General features: G+C 36.1%; 1 protein-coding gene across 4 annotated transcripts in view; it reads left to right on the top strand.

The window, feature by feature from the left end:
* DMD (dystrophin) overlaps window positions 1-17611 on the top strand; it is a 2105574-nt gene that overhangs the window by 794024 nt on the left and 1293939 nt on the right. For all 4 annotated transcript variants that reach the window (XM_054470954.2, XM_063660502.1, XM_054470953.2 and 1 more), the window contains exon 30: window positions 11166-11327. In XM_054470954.2, coding sequence (XP_054326929.1) covers window positions 11166-11327 — 162 coding nt within the window. The remainder of the gene's footprint in view (window positions 1-11165; window positions 11328-17611) is intronic.

Below are 17611 nucleotides of genomic sequence, written 5' to 3'. Positions count from 1 at the left end.
GTTCTGAAGGTAAATATTCATCTCTCTCTTTCACCTTACTTTTTACCACTCTCAACTTTTTAAAACTGTTTTGTTTTCAAGCTACTTCATAGATTCTTGAGATTGAATAATCAAATCTGTTATTTAATATTCAGGCCAAATTTCTGAAAATGTTTATTTTTTTAAAAGAAAGATAAATGGAAAAGGGAATGTTAAACAACATTTATTTGCAGTGTTTTCTAGTGTCCCTAGGTGGAATGAGGAATAAAAATATTTTCCAAGTTCATCAAGCTGTCTTTTAAATCATAAAATGCATATATTCATTAGTAATTTTCCATTGAACGTATCAAAGAAAATTGGAGAATTTCCTTACTGTTTCTACCTCACTATGTTTCGTATATTCTGATCAGCATTAATACCAATTTCATAGCGCTCTACTGTTTGCTCTTTTTTCCTGTGAGCTCAACTGATTGCATTTTCTTACCTGTTATTTTTTGTTGTTGTTATTTAAGGCATCTTTTCTTTCTAACTTCAGTCTTCATAAACCTTCTCAATTTCAGCTCATCACCAAAATTACACAGAAGAGTATAGGGACTTTGGTGTACACATACCCCCTTTTGACTCCCTCTGATTTTCTAATTTAGTAGATTTTGATTGAGGCTGAGAACTGTATTTGGAAAAGTTCATTCTGATGATTATTCAGGTTTGTGAATCCCAGTCTAGATAGACCTTTATCAGCACATGTATAAGGTCCACTTTGCTAAGGTGCATTATGTGTCAGGTTCATTCCCACTGTGGACCAGTAATTTATTCTTGTCCATCCACTGCTCATGACAGATAGATGATCTCTGTATTCCAGAAATGAAGCTTGTTTCCAATTCCTCAACAACTAAACCAAGCAGAGGAAAAAGTGGTTTTCCTTCACAGCCATAGTTCCCTGCTGGAGTAGAATGAACACTTTCTAGGAAACTGCAGCAAATTTTTGATGACATGGAAAGGGCATCACTAGGATCCCCATTATATGTTATGTCTCTCCCTCACCCGAACCATGATGTTGACGGAACAGATAATTCCTTTGGGGAAGATGCTAAGCAGTCCTGCATGACTGTAGGCATTGTCCACATCTTAATCTTCAGCTATATCTGATGTGTGACAAATTTAATGGTCCTACAAGTTACAGCCTCACACCTGAAACCTGTTTATTCCTCTCCCATGCCAAGTAATTCCAGCACGATGGGTTTCTTCTATAGATGATGAGAAGAGGCCATTGTGGGGTGAGGACACAGAGAAGAGAGGAAGTCTGGAACCAGTTTATTTCTATTTCAGCAAGCTTAATGTATTGTAAGAACATTTTGTGGCAGATGACCCTAGTCTGTAACAAGGAATTGAGTGTAATGCATCATTCTGCCAGTGTTTATCTGTTCCCTGTGCTCATATAAACACACGAGTCATCTTTCTGCACTCCCAACCTACTCCTAAAACACTATACAGAATGTTTAGAAAGCAGAATGGAAAGCAGCTGTTCCATACACCTTGTTCCTGCTGTTCAAGGTGCACATCCCGCCCAAATGAATCATATCAGAGCCAAAGATCCTGGTAGGAGTTCTTTTCTACAAAACTGCATTCCTGTCTATCCTAACAACTTGGAGGACAAAATATTAGAAAACCTTGTAATAACCTTAGGACAAAATAGTGTAGATACTGACTGAGCTAGACCTGAGGACTTTTTCCATGTAGTGTGGATAAGTAAGATGACAGGAAGCCATAAGCATACTGTGCCTTGCACATCAACTTCTCCAGAGCCATGACAATCATCTGGAGTATTTGTGATAAATTAATATTGTTAATCTTCATGTATTTGAGTAGGATGACAAAGGACCGGTCGTCCCAGACATCCCAGGAGAGAGGAGCATTTTTCCAGTTTCTCAGATACAATTTCAAGTTTGAACCAATATGAATTACAGTTGACCATAGAGGCCAGCAAAATCCATAGCACTGTAGTTCAAGAGAACCTGAACACTGGCCTTAGAGTATTATGAGCCTACATCACAGTAGAAGGAATCCAGCAGAGATCTCTAATGCACATCAGAAAAGCACCATTTCTAGTTATCGAGGCTGTATTTCACACTGCTTGACTGAAGATTGGAAACTATTTTATTCATAGGCAACCTGTGTGGCCGTCCTTACCTGGTCTATAAAAGGAAGTATGATGGATTTGCTTCCCACACATCATGTTACGTCCAGAAAGCCAGAGATGCTGTGTTGAGTTTCTTTCCTGAGAGTCTGAATTCCTAAGTAGAGGGACTAACTAGTTGCAACGGTTCTTTCACTCTGAGATCTTTGTCACACTACTGTACTGACTGGATATCACTGCCCTTATTTAAGAGGACTATCAACTGGCTAGTTCATCTACATTGCAAGGACTAGTTTGCTCACAACAACCAACCTATCTGTAATTGGCCTCAGTATGCTGTCTCTCACTTGGGTACTTCTGTATTTGGCTAATTAACCTATACCACTCAGCTTAGAAGCACCATCTACATTTTTTCTAATTTTGACTTCTCGTCTTTTCCCTGCCTATAATTTGCATTAGGAGAGTCCCTGCATTTGTGGCTTCCTGAGACAAAAAGAGGAGCAGTTGTAAGAAATCAACTAATTTGTTCAGTGGCTATATTTTGCTTGTTCCTGACCGTCATTTATTGCTTTATGTTACAACTTGATTTTAACCCCAGATTTGGACTTTTGTCTCGTGTATAGACTTTATATTTTGCTTGAACATGTGGTCTCAATCCTGACCAAGTCATCCCTAGAATCTGATTCTGTCTCACTATTCCATATCAGGAGATAGTGACTTAAATATTTTAATTATTTCCTGTATCAATAAATTATTCACTGTCTAAAGTTTAGACTTTAATAATATGAACACATGTGCAGTCAAAGAGTACCTCGCCATTGGGCCAGAAAAATTTCACCGACTTAGGGTGGCTCCTGAAGTTACCTTGAGAAAGCTTGGATATGATGAATCCTGTAGACTTGTTTTATGTTTACTGAATAATGCTTCATTCACTTTCTTTTTGAAGCCTAAACCAAGCTTCAGTTTGCTCCTGTCAGGGCAGAAGACCAATTTCACTTGTCTACCCGTGAGGATAAATGGATGCAGCAAGAATCCAGAAATGTCTTAGATATATTACTCTATAGCTCATTGACCATTCTATCAATGCTTTACTTGAAAGTGATGGCTATCTGATGTCAAGTTCCATTGATAAAATGATTCCCAAACGTTACTTTCAGGTATGCTTCCTTCAGAGGTCACAGAAGAACTTCAGTGACTTGCTAAAACCTAAAACAGGTGAAGTTCCGATTAACCATGACACCAACAGTTTTCACATTTATATTCTTTCCTGATAAAGAAAATTATAGGAGGTCCATGCTCATGGCTTTTGAGTTTTCTCCCAGGTGTGTTCAAAGCTAGTGACATTAACAGAACATAAATCTAGAAGCCTCTCGTGAATAATGTAACCTTCTTTATTTTATATTTAAAGGATATATATGCAAACATGTACATATCTTTGTAATTATTTACAGCCTACGTCGCTATTAAATACATTAACAAATATGCCGTAGGAAAAACCACTGTACCGGAGCCCCTCACAAGAGTTATATTTAAAGTGGGTTAAAGCAACATGGTTTTAATTTACTTAGTCTTTCTAGTCCAAGGAACACAGTGTGAGACCTCCTTTCTTTAGGAAAAGATAGGACAAACTAATTTGAAAACAAAGAAAGCAACAAAGTGAATCTTATGATGAGCTATGAGCATTGGTAAATTATTCTTTCTGTTGTAAATTATCCTCTTCTCCCTCTGCTTTTCTTTTAATCTCCATTTAATTCCCTTTTCAAAATCCTACCTCTATTCTTTTTGGAAAACATTTCATTAAGCTGATATAAGCATATCTAGACATCTGGAAATTTTTGTATAACTTTTAAAGGATCTATTACTTAACACCATATGAAATTATGGAAAATAAAGTGTTCCTATCTAATCAATCTCAAAGAGGTCCAAGTGTACAATACAATGTGTGCTTCAAGTGTCAGCTTCTTTTTTTTTTTTTTTTTTTTTTTTTTGAGACAGAGTCTCACTCTGTCACCCAGGCTGGAGTGCAATGGCACGATCTCGGCTCACTGCCAGCTCCACCTCCCAGGTTCACACCATTCTCCTGCCTCAGCCTCCTGGGTAGCTGGGACTACAGGCGCCTGCCACCATGCCCGGCTAATTTTTTGTATTTTTAGTAGAGACAGGATTTCACCGTGTCAGCCAGGATGGTTTCGATCTCCTGAAGTGTCAACTTCTTTAAGGCTGTCATCTTGCCAGTTCTAAACAACTAAAAATTGTAAGAACCAATTTCTGAGAGAAATAGAACATTCTTAGTGGTCCTTAAATAATTCCTCATACTTTTATGGCATACTTCTTTAAAGACCTTAGAATTACGCTTTAGGAATTTGAATTGGTTGTTCAGCAAAGTTATCAATCAGTAGGCAAGTTGTTGCATTTGACAGGAGCGATAGTTTTCACGTGGATTATTTATATTCATGTGTGTTGGTAGATGGACATAAAACATGCAATTTGCTAGCAGTTGTATGAGACAAAAGCATCAACATATCTATCTTAGCTTTTCAATCATGTGATACTACTATAATGCTCCATTTTTCACAAATTATTTCTTAAGTTCTTTATCTCTTCAGACCTCCCGTAAACCATTTTCTGTCTTCTGCTGGACCACATTCTAGATGTTCTGGATGTCTATCATTTTCCCTTGCCTTTGCTTCATTTGAGCAAGTGCTGAATTCATGGACTGTGTTAGTAGTTTGATGCATAGTTTGAGCCAGTTAGATCAGAGACGTGAACTGCTTTTACATCATCCAGATAGATGGCACCATGAATACATCCCATTGCTTTCTGGCCTCTGAGGTAATAAAGACTTAAATCTACTTGGGTTCAGCTTAACATCTCAATGTCATAGTGAATTTAATATTCTTCCTTGTTTCCAGCTCAAGCTTAAGCCATGGTCTAAAAGACTTGCTCTGGAAGGGAAGTGTGGTTAGATTCCATCTTACACCTCCAATGCCTTTGTTTTTTTTTGTTTTTTTTTTTTTTTAAACTGCACTTCAGTTATATTATTCTCCAATGTCCTGGGAAGTAGGAGTTAAGGAAAATAGACAAATGTCTCCTGTTAACTAGCTATTTGTAGCTTTGAGTTTATGATTTGTGTGTGTGTGTGTGTGTGTGTGTGTGTGTGTGTGTATCAGAGATACAAACTTTGGGTTTATTTGGGGTGCAAGTATGGGATCTTTAAGAAGTCTTGCAGAAGCTCTATTGTTTTCCCCATCTTTAACAAGGAAAATATGCTCTATAAAAACTTCTTCAAGCCTCTTGATCCTGAGGTACTCTTGCTCCATAAAGAGTGTTCCTGGTAGACAGCTCAAACATGGCTGTCTTCTTCCACATTCACTTGACCTATTGAGAAACGTTTGCCACACCAAACACTGGGAAGTACAGGCTGCCCCCTCTCTTCACTGTATCATTTCTAATTCATTTTTTGCCTATCAAGTAGGCATATAATTTCTGAAGTAGACATTTTCAGAAGCAGAGTTGGTAATTAGGTGTCATCCCCATCTACTCTGGACTCCCAGACCCTGTGATCAGTGGTCTTGGAGCTCCACTTACTTGCTTGGGACAAAAAGGTTGAAGAACCATCTTTTATTCCCCCTTACGGAATAAACAGAGGGAGCCATCCCCACTCTCCCTCTGGGCCATGAATTCAGAAGACTGATTCTCTCTAAAACCTTCAGAGAGTTTTAATATAAGTGGGTATGGTGGAGCAACAAAGGCAGGGCCAGTTTTCCCAGCTCTTTTGTAAGCCCTTTGCTATGTCCTGCTATTTCCATCTCTTAGAATGAGAGAGACTTATTACTTGTTATTTTTAGTTTAAGACTACAGCCAAAATTCTAAGACAACAGATAGAATTCAATGCATTCATAACCATAGTGACAGTTTCAGACTTGCTGTTAAGTTAAATAGAAGAGTTAGGTCAGGAGGAAATAGTTTATCAAAAATGATATACACCCACCAGTATTCTTAGTACTTGGCACTTGAACAAATTGCAACCTCTTAGTAGGTAAAAAAGAAACACTAAAAGGAAATAGTTGGACCAGTTGCTTGGTCCACTGAAGTTGAGACTCTGGGAAAGAAAACTTGACTGGTAAACTCTGTGAAGTGAAGCGTGGTTGTCAAATGGAGATTAATGTCCTCTCATGGGTCTCCACTTTAGTTTCTGAAGGGCAGGTTGAGTAAGATTTGGTTTTAGCACGTCTCTTACAGGACTCCTATCCCAAGACACTTTGTATAAAACATATTCCATATTGCTCTACTTTCTGCAAGGTAGGGACAGTCAGGTTGGGGCCAATTAATGCACTACCCTAAGCAGAAACTTCAAAACTTTGTCGTTGCTTTGCTTTATTTGAATTGGAATTTGGGATTTAGTTTTCTTTAGTTCATTTACTACTAAAATCACTCATAAAAATGAGGGCTTTATTTTGACATTGGCAAAAATCCTTCTTTACTCAGAAGAAAAAATTTAAAACTGCTGGAAATTGAAATGTTTTACATGTCTGAATCACAATGATGAGTACTTAAACACAAAAAATAAATGTGTCTTATTACGAGATGATTGTAAACAGTGCACCCACATTCTTAATCCATTTGTAATCATAAGCTTACCCATCACCTCATATATGAAGTAAAATTGCTTTTTGTATTGAGTTTAATAAGTATAGTACAGGATACATAGCTCCTTTAATGAATGTGTTTTTTTGTAAAATATTATTAAATGATTTTTTTTTCTAATTTGGCTTTTTAAAGCATGCATTCATATGTTAAATACATTTTTTGGTTTCAATATTCGGTTTTTTATTTCACATGCAGAATTTTTTCTTCCAGAGTTTCTTAGACATGCTACACTTTGATTTATGTGTTTGTAATATTGTGGCACAAAGGTTAGTACATTATTTTTAAAATGGAAATGTGAGGAACTGTCAATTCATTGTAGAGATGACTTTCCATTGCCAGCAAAACTCATTAAACTCTTAAAATTTTTTCTTAAACTTATTTTATATTTCATAGTACTTTAAAGATATAAAATAATTAATTTGTGTTAATTTTTACTTAGTTTTAATTTTCATTGAAAACTGGGTTAAAATATATTATGTGTTTTTCTTGGTAACCATTACTAGGATTGTTTTCTATTTTTATATTTTTGTCATTGATCGCCAGTTATTAAAAGATGTCTTTCTAACTTTCCTTATATTTGCTGTTTCTGTCTAGCTATATAATTCCTCTTACTGCTAAGTGGATTAGCTAAAGACATGAAATAACATTTTAAAACAACAGCTGAACAGTATTCTGGAACAACAACAAAAATCAGATTATGGTTCAAGACTTTCTACAAACTTCATTCAATGAGACAGCACAGGTCAAGCCGGCAGAAAGTCATAGAAAATTCATAAGCCTGACATTCCATCAGGGTGCGCCTAATAAGATGTTTAGAAATAGAAGGCAGCTTATGCCAGGACTAGTTGAAAGAATTCTGCAAGCTTGGATTGACATCAGGTCTTTTCACTGACTGAGACAATCAAGGAATCTGTGTAAATCAGCCTCTCTTATTGACTGTCAGGCCAGGAAAAGAGCCAACCCACCCGAAGTCAACTATGCCATCATTTCTTATGCCACACTGTTCCTTTTAGCCCATAGAATCTCATGAGTAGAAAAAGTTAGGTTTCTAAAAATAATTTTGAGGCTAGATATGTGGTTTAATGTTATTCTATATTACATCCTATACAATTAAAATGTACAGATGTGCCTTGTAGAGTACACTGTTTTTGCCTTTAGCCAGAGGAAGGACCGAATTTAAATAATACCTGAGTAGGGAATTACTACACGCTGTGATTGGAAGTTTTCTCCAGCCACCTGTCACAATGCTGAAATTTTATCATTAGACATCCATTTCTTTGGAAGAGCTGTGGGTAGGCTGCAGCCGGTCTCCTCTACAATAGAGGCTCTGATTATAGCCATGAACACTGTTATCTGAATTAGTAAATTACCTGATGTAAATTTTAGTTGAAATTTTGACTGAAAACAAAAGGAAGCTATGTTTGAATTGGAATGTAGGGCAAAGCCTCGGTCACCAATCTTGGATACAGTATTTTAATAGAAATAGATTAAAATTTTCTCCAAATAATGTCCCACCCCCATTCTGAGACTTTTAATAAAAAAACAGATAGATTTATTCTCCAAAAGATACATCTCTGAGCAGTGGTGACCTTTGTTTTCAATTTCTTCTGTAAATCCATTTTTGTATTTGACTATTTAAAGTTTTCTGTTTTTCTCATTAAAATTTCTCCTTATACTTTTCATCCAGTCATAAACAAAGCTATTGGGCTTTATTCTAGGAACTGGTATTGAGTAATGAACAAGACAGCCATAATCCCTGAACTCATTAGAATTGATAGTCTGAAGTAAATGCAGACCATTAATGGGAGATTAAATATGTTATGGCACATACAAAGTGCAAGAAAGAACATAATGTCATGTGAGGGAATGCATAAATAGCTTAATTTAGCCATCCCATAACGTATTCATATATTAAAACATCATGTTATGTGCTGTAACTTGATACAATTTTTACTTGTCAAATCAAAAAAATACAAAATTCAAAGAACATGCAAGAATTACCTCCCTGAACTTAGAAGGTGTCAGAGGTAGCCACTTGGAAGAGATGTCCACTGGATTCAGCAGATAAATGTAAATTAGCCAATAAAAGGAAGTCAGAATTGAGATTATTCCAGTAAAAGGGAACACCATGTTTAAGGCCAAAAATCAAGAGGGCCACAGTGTAGGTTGGGAAATGAAAAATAAAATTTCTGTATATAGCTAGAGCAGGGAGTAAAAGACACCAGCAGGACTTATATTATGAAGGGACTTTTAAGCCACATTAAGGATAAAGCTTTTGGCCGGGCGCCATGTCTCACGCCTGTAATCCCAGCACTTTGGGAGGCCGAGGCGGGTGGATCATCTTAGGTCAGGAGTTTGAGACCAGCCTGGGCAACATGGTGAAACCCTGTCTCTACTAAAAATACTAAAATTAGTCAGGCATGGTGGTGGTCACCTGTAATCCCAGCTACTTGAGAGGCTGAGGCAGGAGAATCGCTTGAACCAGGGAGGCAGAGGTTGCAGTGCGCAGAGATTGTGCCACTGCACTCCAGCCTGGGTAACAGAGAGAGACTCCGTCTCCATCTCAAAAAAAAAAAAAAAAAAAAAAAGAGCTTTTATTCGAAGGACAGTAAAGAATCACTAGAGAATTTTAGACAGGAAGCCACAATTTCATTATTGAGAGAACACATTGCAGCTGCTTTACAGGTGGGATGTGGCAGAGTAAAATACCAGTGAAGAAACTGGTACCATATATGAGGTAAGATATAGTAACGATTTTAACTAGAGTAAAGACAATGAAGAGAGAGAGAAAAGAATGAAATCAAGAACTGTTTAGAAGGTATAATAAATAATTAGTGATTGACTGATTAGATGCTACATGATGAAGGACATGATAGAGGAAGTAGAAATACCTAGAATTACGTCTAATAAAGGGAATCGTTATTTGTATTTCGCTGAAACAGGAAAAAATACAGAGAAGGAGGAAAAGCAAGTTGGGGAGTTGAGAAGTAGGTGAGAAGAGGATATGCAAGGAGTTCATGTTTGGTAGTGTTAGCTTTTGGTGGTTGTAGACTATTCATGAGGAGATGTCCAATAGGGTGAGAGAACATGCAAGTATGGAGATCGAGGGGAAATCTGGACTTGAGAGATGTAGAGTTGAGAGTTGTCAGAATGTGAGGAGGAACTGAAGTTAAAGGTATGGGTAGAACGAGAAGAAAGGAAAGCCCAGGATAAAATCTTAATGGAGTCAAAATTTATGGTACAGGGAGAAGTACTGGGAAAGCCTTCCCTCTTCCTGAAGCATCACTAAACTTCCTGTTCTTTTCCCTTAGTCTAGATGCCTTTAACTGTATTTTTACTTGGACAAAGCCGTGTTATAGGTTGGCTTCAGTATAGAATAATGACATCACTAATATTTTTAAAGCTTAAAAACCAACATATATAGTATTTATGTAATATCTAATATTCTATATATAATATAAAAACCAAGATCGTCTTAAAACCTCAGTCATGCTCTGTGGGAAAGAAAGTTATATTGTACCTGATAATCATGCCTACACGTTGTATATTAAGGAAATGTATTTTAAATGACACATAACTTAATGAATTCCCAATAAGTTGCCTGCCCTATTTCTTACTTTTATAACTACTCTGTTAAAAGTGAACAGATCCTTGAAGGGAGACTTTCCAATCTGTTCAGCATGCTATTTATACTTGAAAATTATTGAATTATCCTAATCATACTTATAGTAACAATCAAGATTAATTGCAGCTATATTAGGATTACTTATTATTTTTTCTGCTTCTGCAGTAACACAAATCCAATTGTACAAACAATTTCTGTAATCCAAATTGTGAAAGAAAGTAGGGAGAAAAAAGATCATGCAAAGCTGGTTGAAATAGTATTCAAAATCAATCTTTAACCAGACTGTTACCTAAAATTCTGTTTTTGACAAGGAGCTGATTCTGAACAGATTGTACATGTGTCTCACTGGTGGAAGCAGATTATCTATCTTGAATTGGATTGTGATGACGATGACCCTATTCTAAGCAAACCAAATCTCTTGAACTATATAATGAGATCAGGAGGAACATTCGACCTGAGAAAGACAGATTGCAATGACTGAACAAAAAAAAAAATTTTGCTAATTTTTTTTCCAGCCTATTTCCTTAATGTACATGATATTGTGATTTATTTTCATGCAGAGATCCCTGATCCTACAGTTTTGTTTGCTATTTATTTTTCTCCTTCACATTTTTTTTCTATCAACAGAGCTGAATGAGTGCCAGGAAGCTGCGAAATCTATCTTACAAAAAGGTGATTGTGGAAGAGTCTAGAATCTTCATTTATTGTGCATCAGGATTACAGAAAAGCTATCAAGAGTAAACATTTAACTGATACACTCTTATTCCTTCTCTTTAGGCTGTAAGGAGGCAAAAGTTGCTTGAACAGAGCATCCAGTCTGCCCAGGAGACTGAAAAATCCTTACACTTAATCCAGGAGTCCCTCACATTCATTGACAAGCAGTTGGCAGCTTATATTGCAGACAAGGTGGACGCAGCTCAAATGCCTCAGGAAGCCCAGGCAAGTACATCCGGGAATCAGCTTCCATTCTTTTGTTTTTATTACTTCAACAAAATGTTGCAGAGTTTCTAACTTTAAATTTATTCAACTAGTTTTCCAGGGGGTTGTTTTGATTCACTGATTTGACTATTTAGAGGCAGGTAGGAAGAAAAGGGGTCTGGATCATTAGTCTAAGATTTATTTTTTTAAGTATGCAATGGAGGAATTCGAAATAAAGACATTTCAAAGACAGGAGCAATACGTTCTGGTGTTTCTGACTTCAAACTATACTAAAAGCTAGAGTAAAACCATAGGATAGTAAATGGTAAAGAAAATGTTTTTTGGCCAGGTGTGGTGGCTCACACTTGTAATCCCAGCCCTTTGGGATGCTGAGGCCCACGAATCACAATGTCAGGAGTTCAAGTCCAGCCTGGCCAACATGGTGAAACCCTGTCTCTACTAAAAATACAAAAAAATAGCCAGGTTTGTTGGCACGCGCCTGTAATCCCAGCTACTCGGGAGGCTGAGGCAGGAGAATCACTTGAACACGGGAGGCGGTGGTTGCAGTGAGCCGAGATCGCACCGCTGTACTCCAGCCTGGAACAGAGCAAGACTCTGTCTTAAAAAAAGAAAAAAAGAAAATATTTTTTATGGCATTGTTGAAAAGCAGTCTCAAACATTTTATTATAAACTCATCGTTGAGTTTAGTCACATGGTCTATATTGTTTTATAAAAATGTGTTAGTTACAAGCAGTCAGTAGCACAAAATTATCGATATAAATTTACACCTCATTTATTAATGATCATGCTCAATATAGCTACATGCACTCACTCCCACGCTTCATTCAAACCAAAATATAAAATGCGTTTACCTGTTTTTTAGAATGAGAATTAAAATAGTGTTGAAAATAAATCTGAGTTGACTTTTAAATGAGTAAATTTTAGGCCATAACTAAATTTACATTCACTGTAAGAAGTATTTTTAAAATGCTGCTCTCATTTTTTAATTAACATTTAAACATATGTAAAGTTATCATAGGTATTATTTATTCAAATGTCTTTAGGGTTGTGTGATAGCAATCAATAGAGCTACTTTTCAAATCTTACATACACGTTGTGAACCCAATCACCAAGTCCATGCTATGATGTGAGGAACACTAGAAGGTTAGCTGCAAATCCAAAGCCTTGTCCCTGCCAGTTGGTGAAGATGTCTGAAGTTTTTCACTTTAAAATCAATTTGGGGGTGAAATATTAGATTTGTAGATCATGGTTACAATGCAATTACAGTTAATGAATCACCGTTAATAGGTGTTCTGGGCATCGGTATACACAATAGCATGAGTTAGTTTACCATATTGTCTAAGTTTTACCAAGAATGTCTCTGATAACATGTGGCAGAGTATAGGTAGTTTTGATAGGCTTAAAAAGTCGAGGGAATATTATTTCCTTATGGAGTGCATACGATTGCAATGGTGGATGAAGAAAGAGAATTTTGGGGAGAATCCTGATGATGAAATCCTCATCATAGTTTTTCACTGGGCAACAAGAGTAAATACTGTAGTAGAAGTGAGGGATAATAGTAAATATACTTGAGGATTCAATTTCTATTTTGTCTTGATATATAATGATTGTACATATTTTAGAGGGTAAGTGTGATATGTTGATACATATCTACTCCAGTATATATATTTTTCAAACTTACACAAGCCAGATTCTCTAGCATTAACTATTCCTAAGTCTGTCCCAGTTTGAGTCATAATGAAAAAGGTTTTCTGATATATAATATTTATACATATTTATAGGTACAACATTTTTGTAATATTTTCTTACATGTATAGAATGTGTAATGATTGAGTAAGGGTATTTAGTGTATCTACCACAGCAGGGTTTAGGAATGAGTAATTGTTCCTGAATTGAGAAGAACTACATGATTCTAAATGAAATACAGTGTAGAACTGCTTTCATTTAAACTAATGACATGAGTTTTGAAGGAATGTTTGATTAAAAATGCTTGTGACGTTCTGAATGGAATTAAGGAAAAATTTGAGCAGTATGAATACTAGACATTAATATTGCAAGTTTGTGCTTTGAAATGTATAAAGAACTACTTTGTGACAGACTTGCAGAATGAAATTATGAGTAGCAAATTTGATAGGAAAAGCTATTATACTATTGTCTTTCAAGGAAAATTGGAGCTTTTAGGGCAAAACATCTTTAGTTGAACAGGTTGTGATAAGGGGCACTGTGTGTTTTTTCTTATTTAGAAACGGATTCAGGATTCAATAAACATTATCAGTTTTTAATAGCAAAATATTTTGTTTGGTTTTTCTAAAAAAATACTACAGTAAAAATGTTATTAACTACATCAGTAGAAAAGTACTAGCAAACAGCAGAACACAGATAAATTATGAAATTTCAGATCTACTTCAAGAAAGAGATTTTGGGCCTTCAGCTCAAATCTATTTTTCCGTGCATTTCAGGTCGCCCCTGCATTATCAACATAGTTCTTGACATTGAGTCTCCCCAATGGTAATACATAATATTGGAAAATACAAGCCATCTGAAAGCTATTAAAACATTCTTCTGCCCCAGGGTTTTATTTTAATATGGAAGTAAGTGAATTGTTTTCCAGAACAGAGTTCTCACGTACTCAGATTTGCTTCAAGGATTATAGTTCCTAAAAAGCAGCTTGAAATTCCCATGAAATAAAATAGAGAATCAAAAGTTAGATAGTGAAATAACATAAGCACAGTGTGTAAGATGAAGGATCCACTAAGAATGCCACCAAAATGACATTTTAAATATAGAGAAGGGATGGATAGATGGATCGATGGATAGATAGATTAGATAGATAGATAGATAGATAGATAGATGAAAGAAAGAAAAGGAAGGAATAGAATAGGGGCTAACTTTAATGCATTGTATTAACAAAAATGTGTTTCTATAAATTTGCACTTAAAGATAAAAAGGTTATTGCTAATTAAAATATTAGTGCACTATAATTTCTCTTCTCATAAATGGTATAGTTAGCTTAATTCATCACTGAGAAGCAGGAAAAAAATGTACGAAGTTACCATATTAAGTCCTCTTTGAAATACATGCTCAGATTTTCTGTCATATACTGGTCACGCAGATTTGTGGGTGTCTGACTCCACCGTGTGGTGCACTGAGAGTTTTGCTAGTTAATTTGAATCTGTTAGAGCATTATTTTTTCTGCATTTTAAGAACATTTGAGAACCTCAGATACAAAAGCTATTGCGTTAAGGAAATGCATACTATATGTATAACTTTCTGACAACCATACTCTTGTTATATATAAAAGTAGATGTAGATCAGGATACTTCTTTACATTCACATTTGCATTTATTACCATAGGAAAGAAAAGAGCTGCTCACTTCCTTAGCGTGTTAATTGATCAGTTATTTCTCTGGGCCCTCTGATTCTGAATTGGATTTAAAATTATTTTACTTATTTTAGTGACATGAACTTACCTACAGAAGCAAAGCTTAACCTTTTAGAAAATAAAGCTGTGTGCTGCAAGGATGTAAGAGCATGTGTTGACCTAGGAGTATTTTATTTCAAAAGAAAACACTGAGCCAAGTCACAGTCTTTTTTTTTTTTTTTAATACTTTAAGTTTTAGGGTACATGTGCACAACGTGCAGGTTAGTTACATATGTATACATGTGTCATGTTGGTGTGCTACACCCATTAACTCGTCATTTAACATTAGGTATATCTCCTAATGCTATCCCTACCCCCTACCCCCACCCCACAACAGGCCCCGGTGTGTGATGTTCCCCTTCCTGTGTCCATGTGTTCTCATTGTTCAATTCCCACCTGTGAGTGAGAACATGCGGTGTTTGGTTTTTTGTCCTTGTGATAGTTTGCTGAGAATGATGGTTTCCAGCTTCATCCATGTCCCCACAAAGGACATGAACTTATCCTTTTTTATGGCTGCATAGTATTCCAAGGTGTATATATGCCACATTTTCTTAATCCAGTCTATCATTGTTGGACATTTGGGTTGGTTCCAAGTCTTTGCTGTTGTGAATAGTGCCCCAATAAACATACGTGTGCATGTGTCTTTATAGCAGCATGATTTATAATCCTTTGGGTATATACCCAGTAATGGGATGGCTGGGTCAAATGGTATTTCTAGTTCTAGACCCCTGAGGAATCGCCACACTGACTTCCACAATGGTTGAACTACTTTACAGTCCCACCAACAGTGTAATCAGGCAATCAGTGTAAACAGGGCAATCAGGCAGGAGAAGGAAATAAACGGTATTCAATTAGGAAAAGAGGAAGTCAAATTGTCCCTGTTTGCAGATGACATGATTGTATGTCTAGAAAACCCCATCGTCTCAGCCCAAAATCTCCTTAAGCTGATAAGCAACTTCAGCAAAGTCTCAGGATACAAAATCAATGTGCAAAAATCACAAGCATTCTTATACACCAATAACAGACAAACAGCCAAATCATGAGTGAACTCCCATTCACATTTGCTTCAAAGAGAATAAAATACCTAGGAATCCAACTTACAAGGGATATGAAGGACCTCTTCAAAGAGAACTACAAACCACTGCTCAATGAAATAAAAGAGGATACAAACAAATGAAAGAACATACCATGCTCATGGGTAGGAAGAATCAATATCGTGAAAATGGCTATACTGCCCAAGGTAATTTATAGATTCAATGCCATCTCCATCAAGCTACCAATGACTTTCTTCACAGAATTGGAAAAAACTACTTTCAAGTTCATATGGAACCAACAAAGAGCCCGCATTGTCAAGTCAATCCTAAGCCAAAAGAACAAAGCTGGAGGCATCACCCTACCTGACTTCAAAGTGTACTACAAGGCTACAGTAACCAAAACAGCATGGTACTGGTACCACAGTCTTAAATTATATGGCCACAGCATCAAACTACCCAGTGTCAGCTCATTTAATGAGAGATTTTATTAAAGTACAAAATTAAGAAAAGATTTATTGAAACAGAATAAAGCAAATGGGGAAAACTCTTCTAGATATGGAAATATATCTTAGAAAACAGAAACTAGAATTATTTCCAAAGTACTATGATTAAAAATGTAACAATCTATGCATGTTCCTTGGAAATAATTAAAAAATTAAATCACGAAATTGTATAACTGCAAAGAAACACATCTATCAAATTTAGTCATTTACTGTTCAATTTTTCAGAACTATATATTGAAGCACAGATTTTTAGTTTTGGCACCTAAAATCCTATAGCAAAAGTCTAAGTAACCACGCTGAACCCCCGAGCAATCAAATCAAATCTTTAGGTGTATTCGGTCTTCCGAATTTTTGGAAACTTTTTTGCTCATTCTAATGAGTAGCTAATTGGAGAAAGGCTTTGGATGGTTCCTTACTAGTAATGACTAAATTGTTCCAGAGTATTTTTCATATAACATTTTCTATCACTCTTTTATAAAGATTCTCTTCTACGACTCTCTTCAACATTTCAATTGGAGGGAGTCAGAGTGGCAATCAAACCACTGGTGACATTCCTATTTTGATTTTTTCCTCTAATGGAAAACTGGTGATGGAAGAAAATATAGCTGAGAGCGATCGCACAAATTTTAATTTAGATAAATAGAATGTTCCATATAGATGTTTGAGGCTGAACTCAGCTTGGCTTTCTTCAATTCATTTTTTTCTAACCCCGTTTGTTAACATGCCAATTAACTTGCATATGGCCCTTAATCATTTTAGGGGACAGTGACAACTATGTTTAAATAGCTACTTAAATGTCTTGTAATTTTTAAAATTACAAAGGTACTTTCACATACACGATTTTTTTCCTTTTCTACTAATTTCAGTTTTGAATCTTTGATATGTAAGAACAACACAACATGGGCACCTGTTGAAAGTCACCATGTCATTATGTGTTGATGCACATTTTGTAGGGGAGAACATGGCCCTGTGGCTTAGATTACTGCAAGCAAGAGCAGAGTTGCCTAGCAGTGGCTCCAATAGCTTTACTATTCTATTTGTTTTTTCCCAAAGAATTCTGATCTCATTTTTTGTAACCTCGTGTCCCACATAGTAGATTTATGAGCAGGAATAGAGGAAGGAAACAAATTACCTTCATAGAAGAGTGCCTCATAATTAAATATTGAAAAATACTGCCGTGATTTGCTCACCAAGCTAGGACGTCACGTGTTCCAGAGTCCACTACAGACCAGACTTCCTCCTTCCTTCTCTTTTTCCCTCCCATTAACAATGTGAGTACAATTTAGAAAAGAGGGCATTTTTAAAGCAAAGAAAGCTATTAATTTA

The sequence above is a fragment of the Pongo pygmaeus genome, chromosome X (assembly GCF_028885625.2).
Source record: "Pongo pygmaeus isolate AG05252 chromosome X, NHGRI_mPonPyg2-v2.0_pri, whole genome shotgun sequence".
NCBI lineage: Eukaryota > Metazoa > Chordata > Mammalia > Primates > Hominidae > Pongo > Pongo pygmaeus.
The sequence above is the reverse complement of the archived record's forward strand: the minus strand, read 5'-3'. Positions and strand labels throughout refer to the sequence as shown.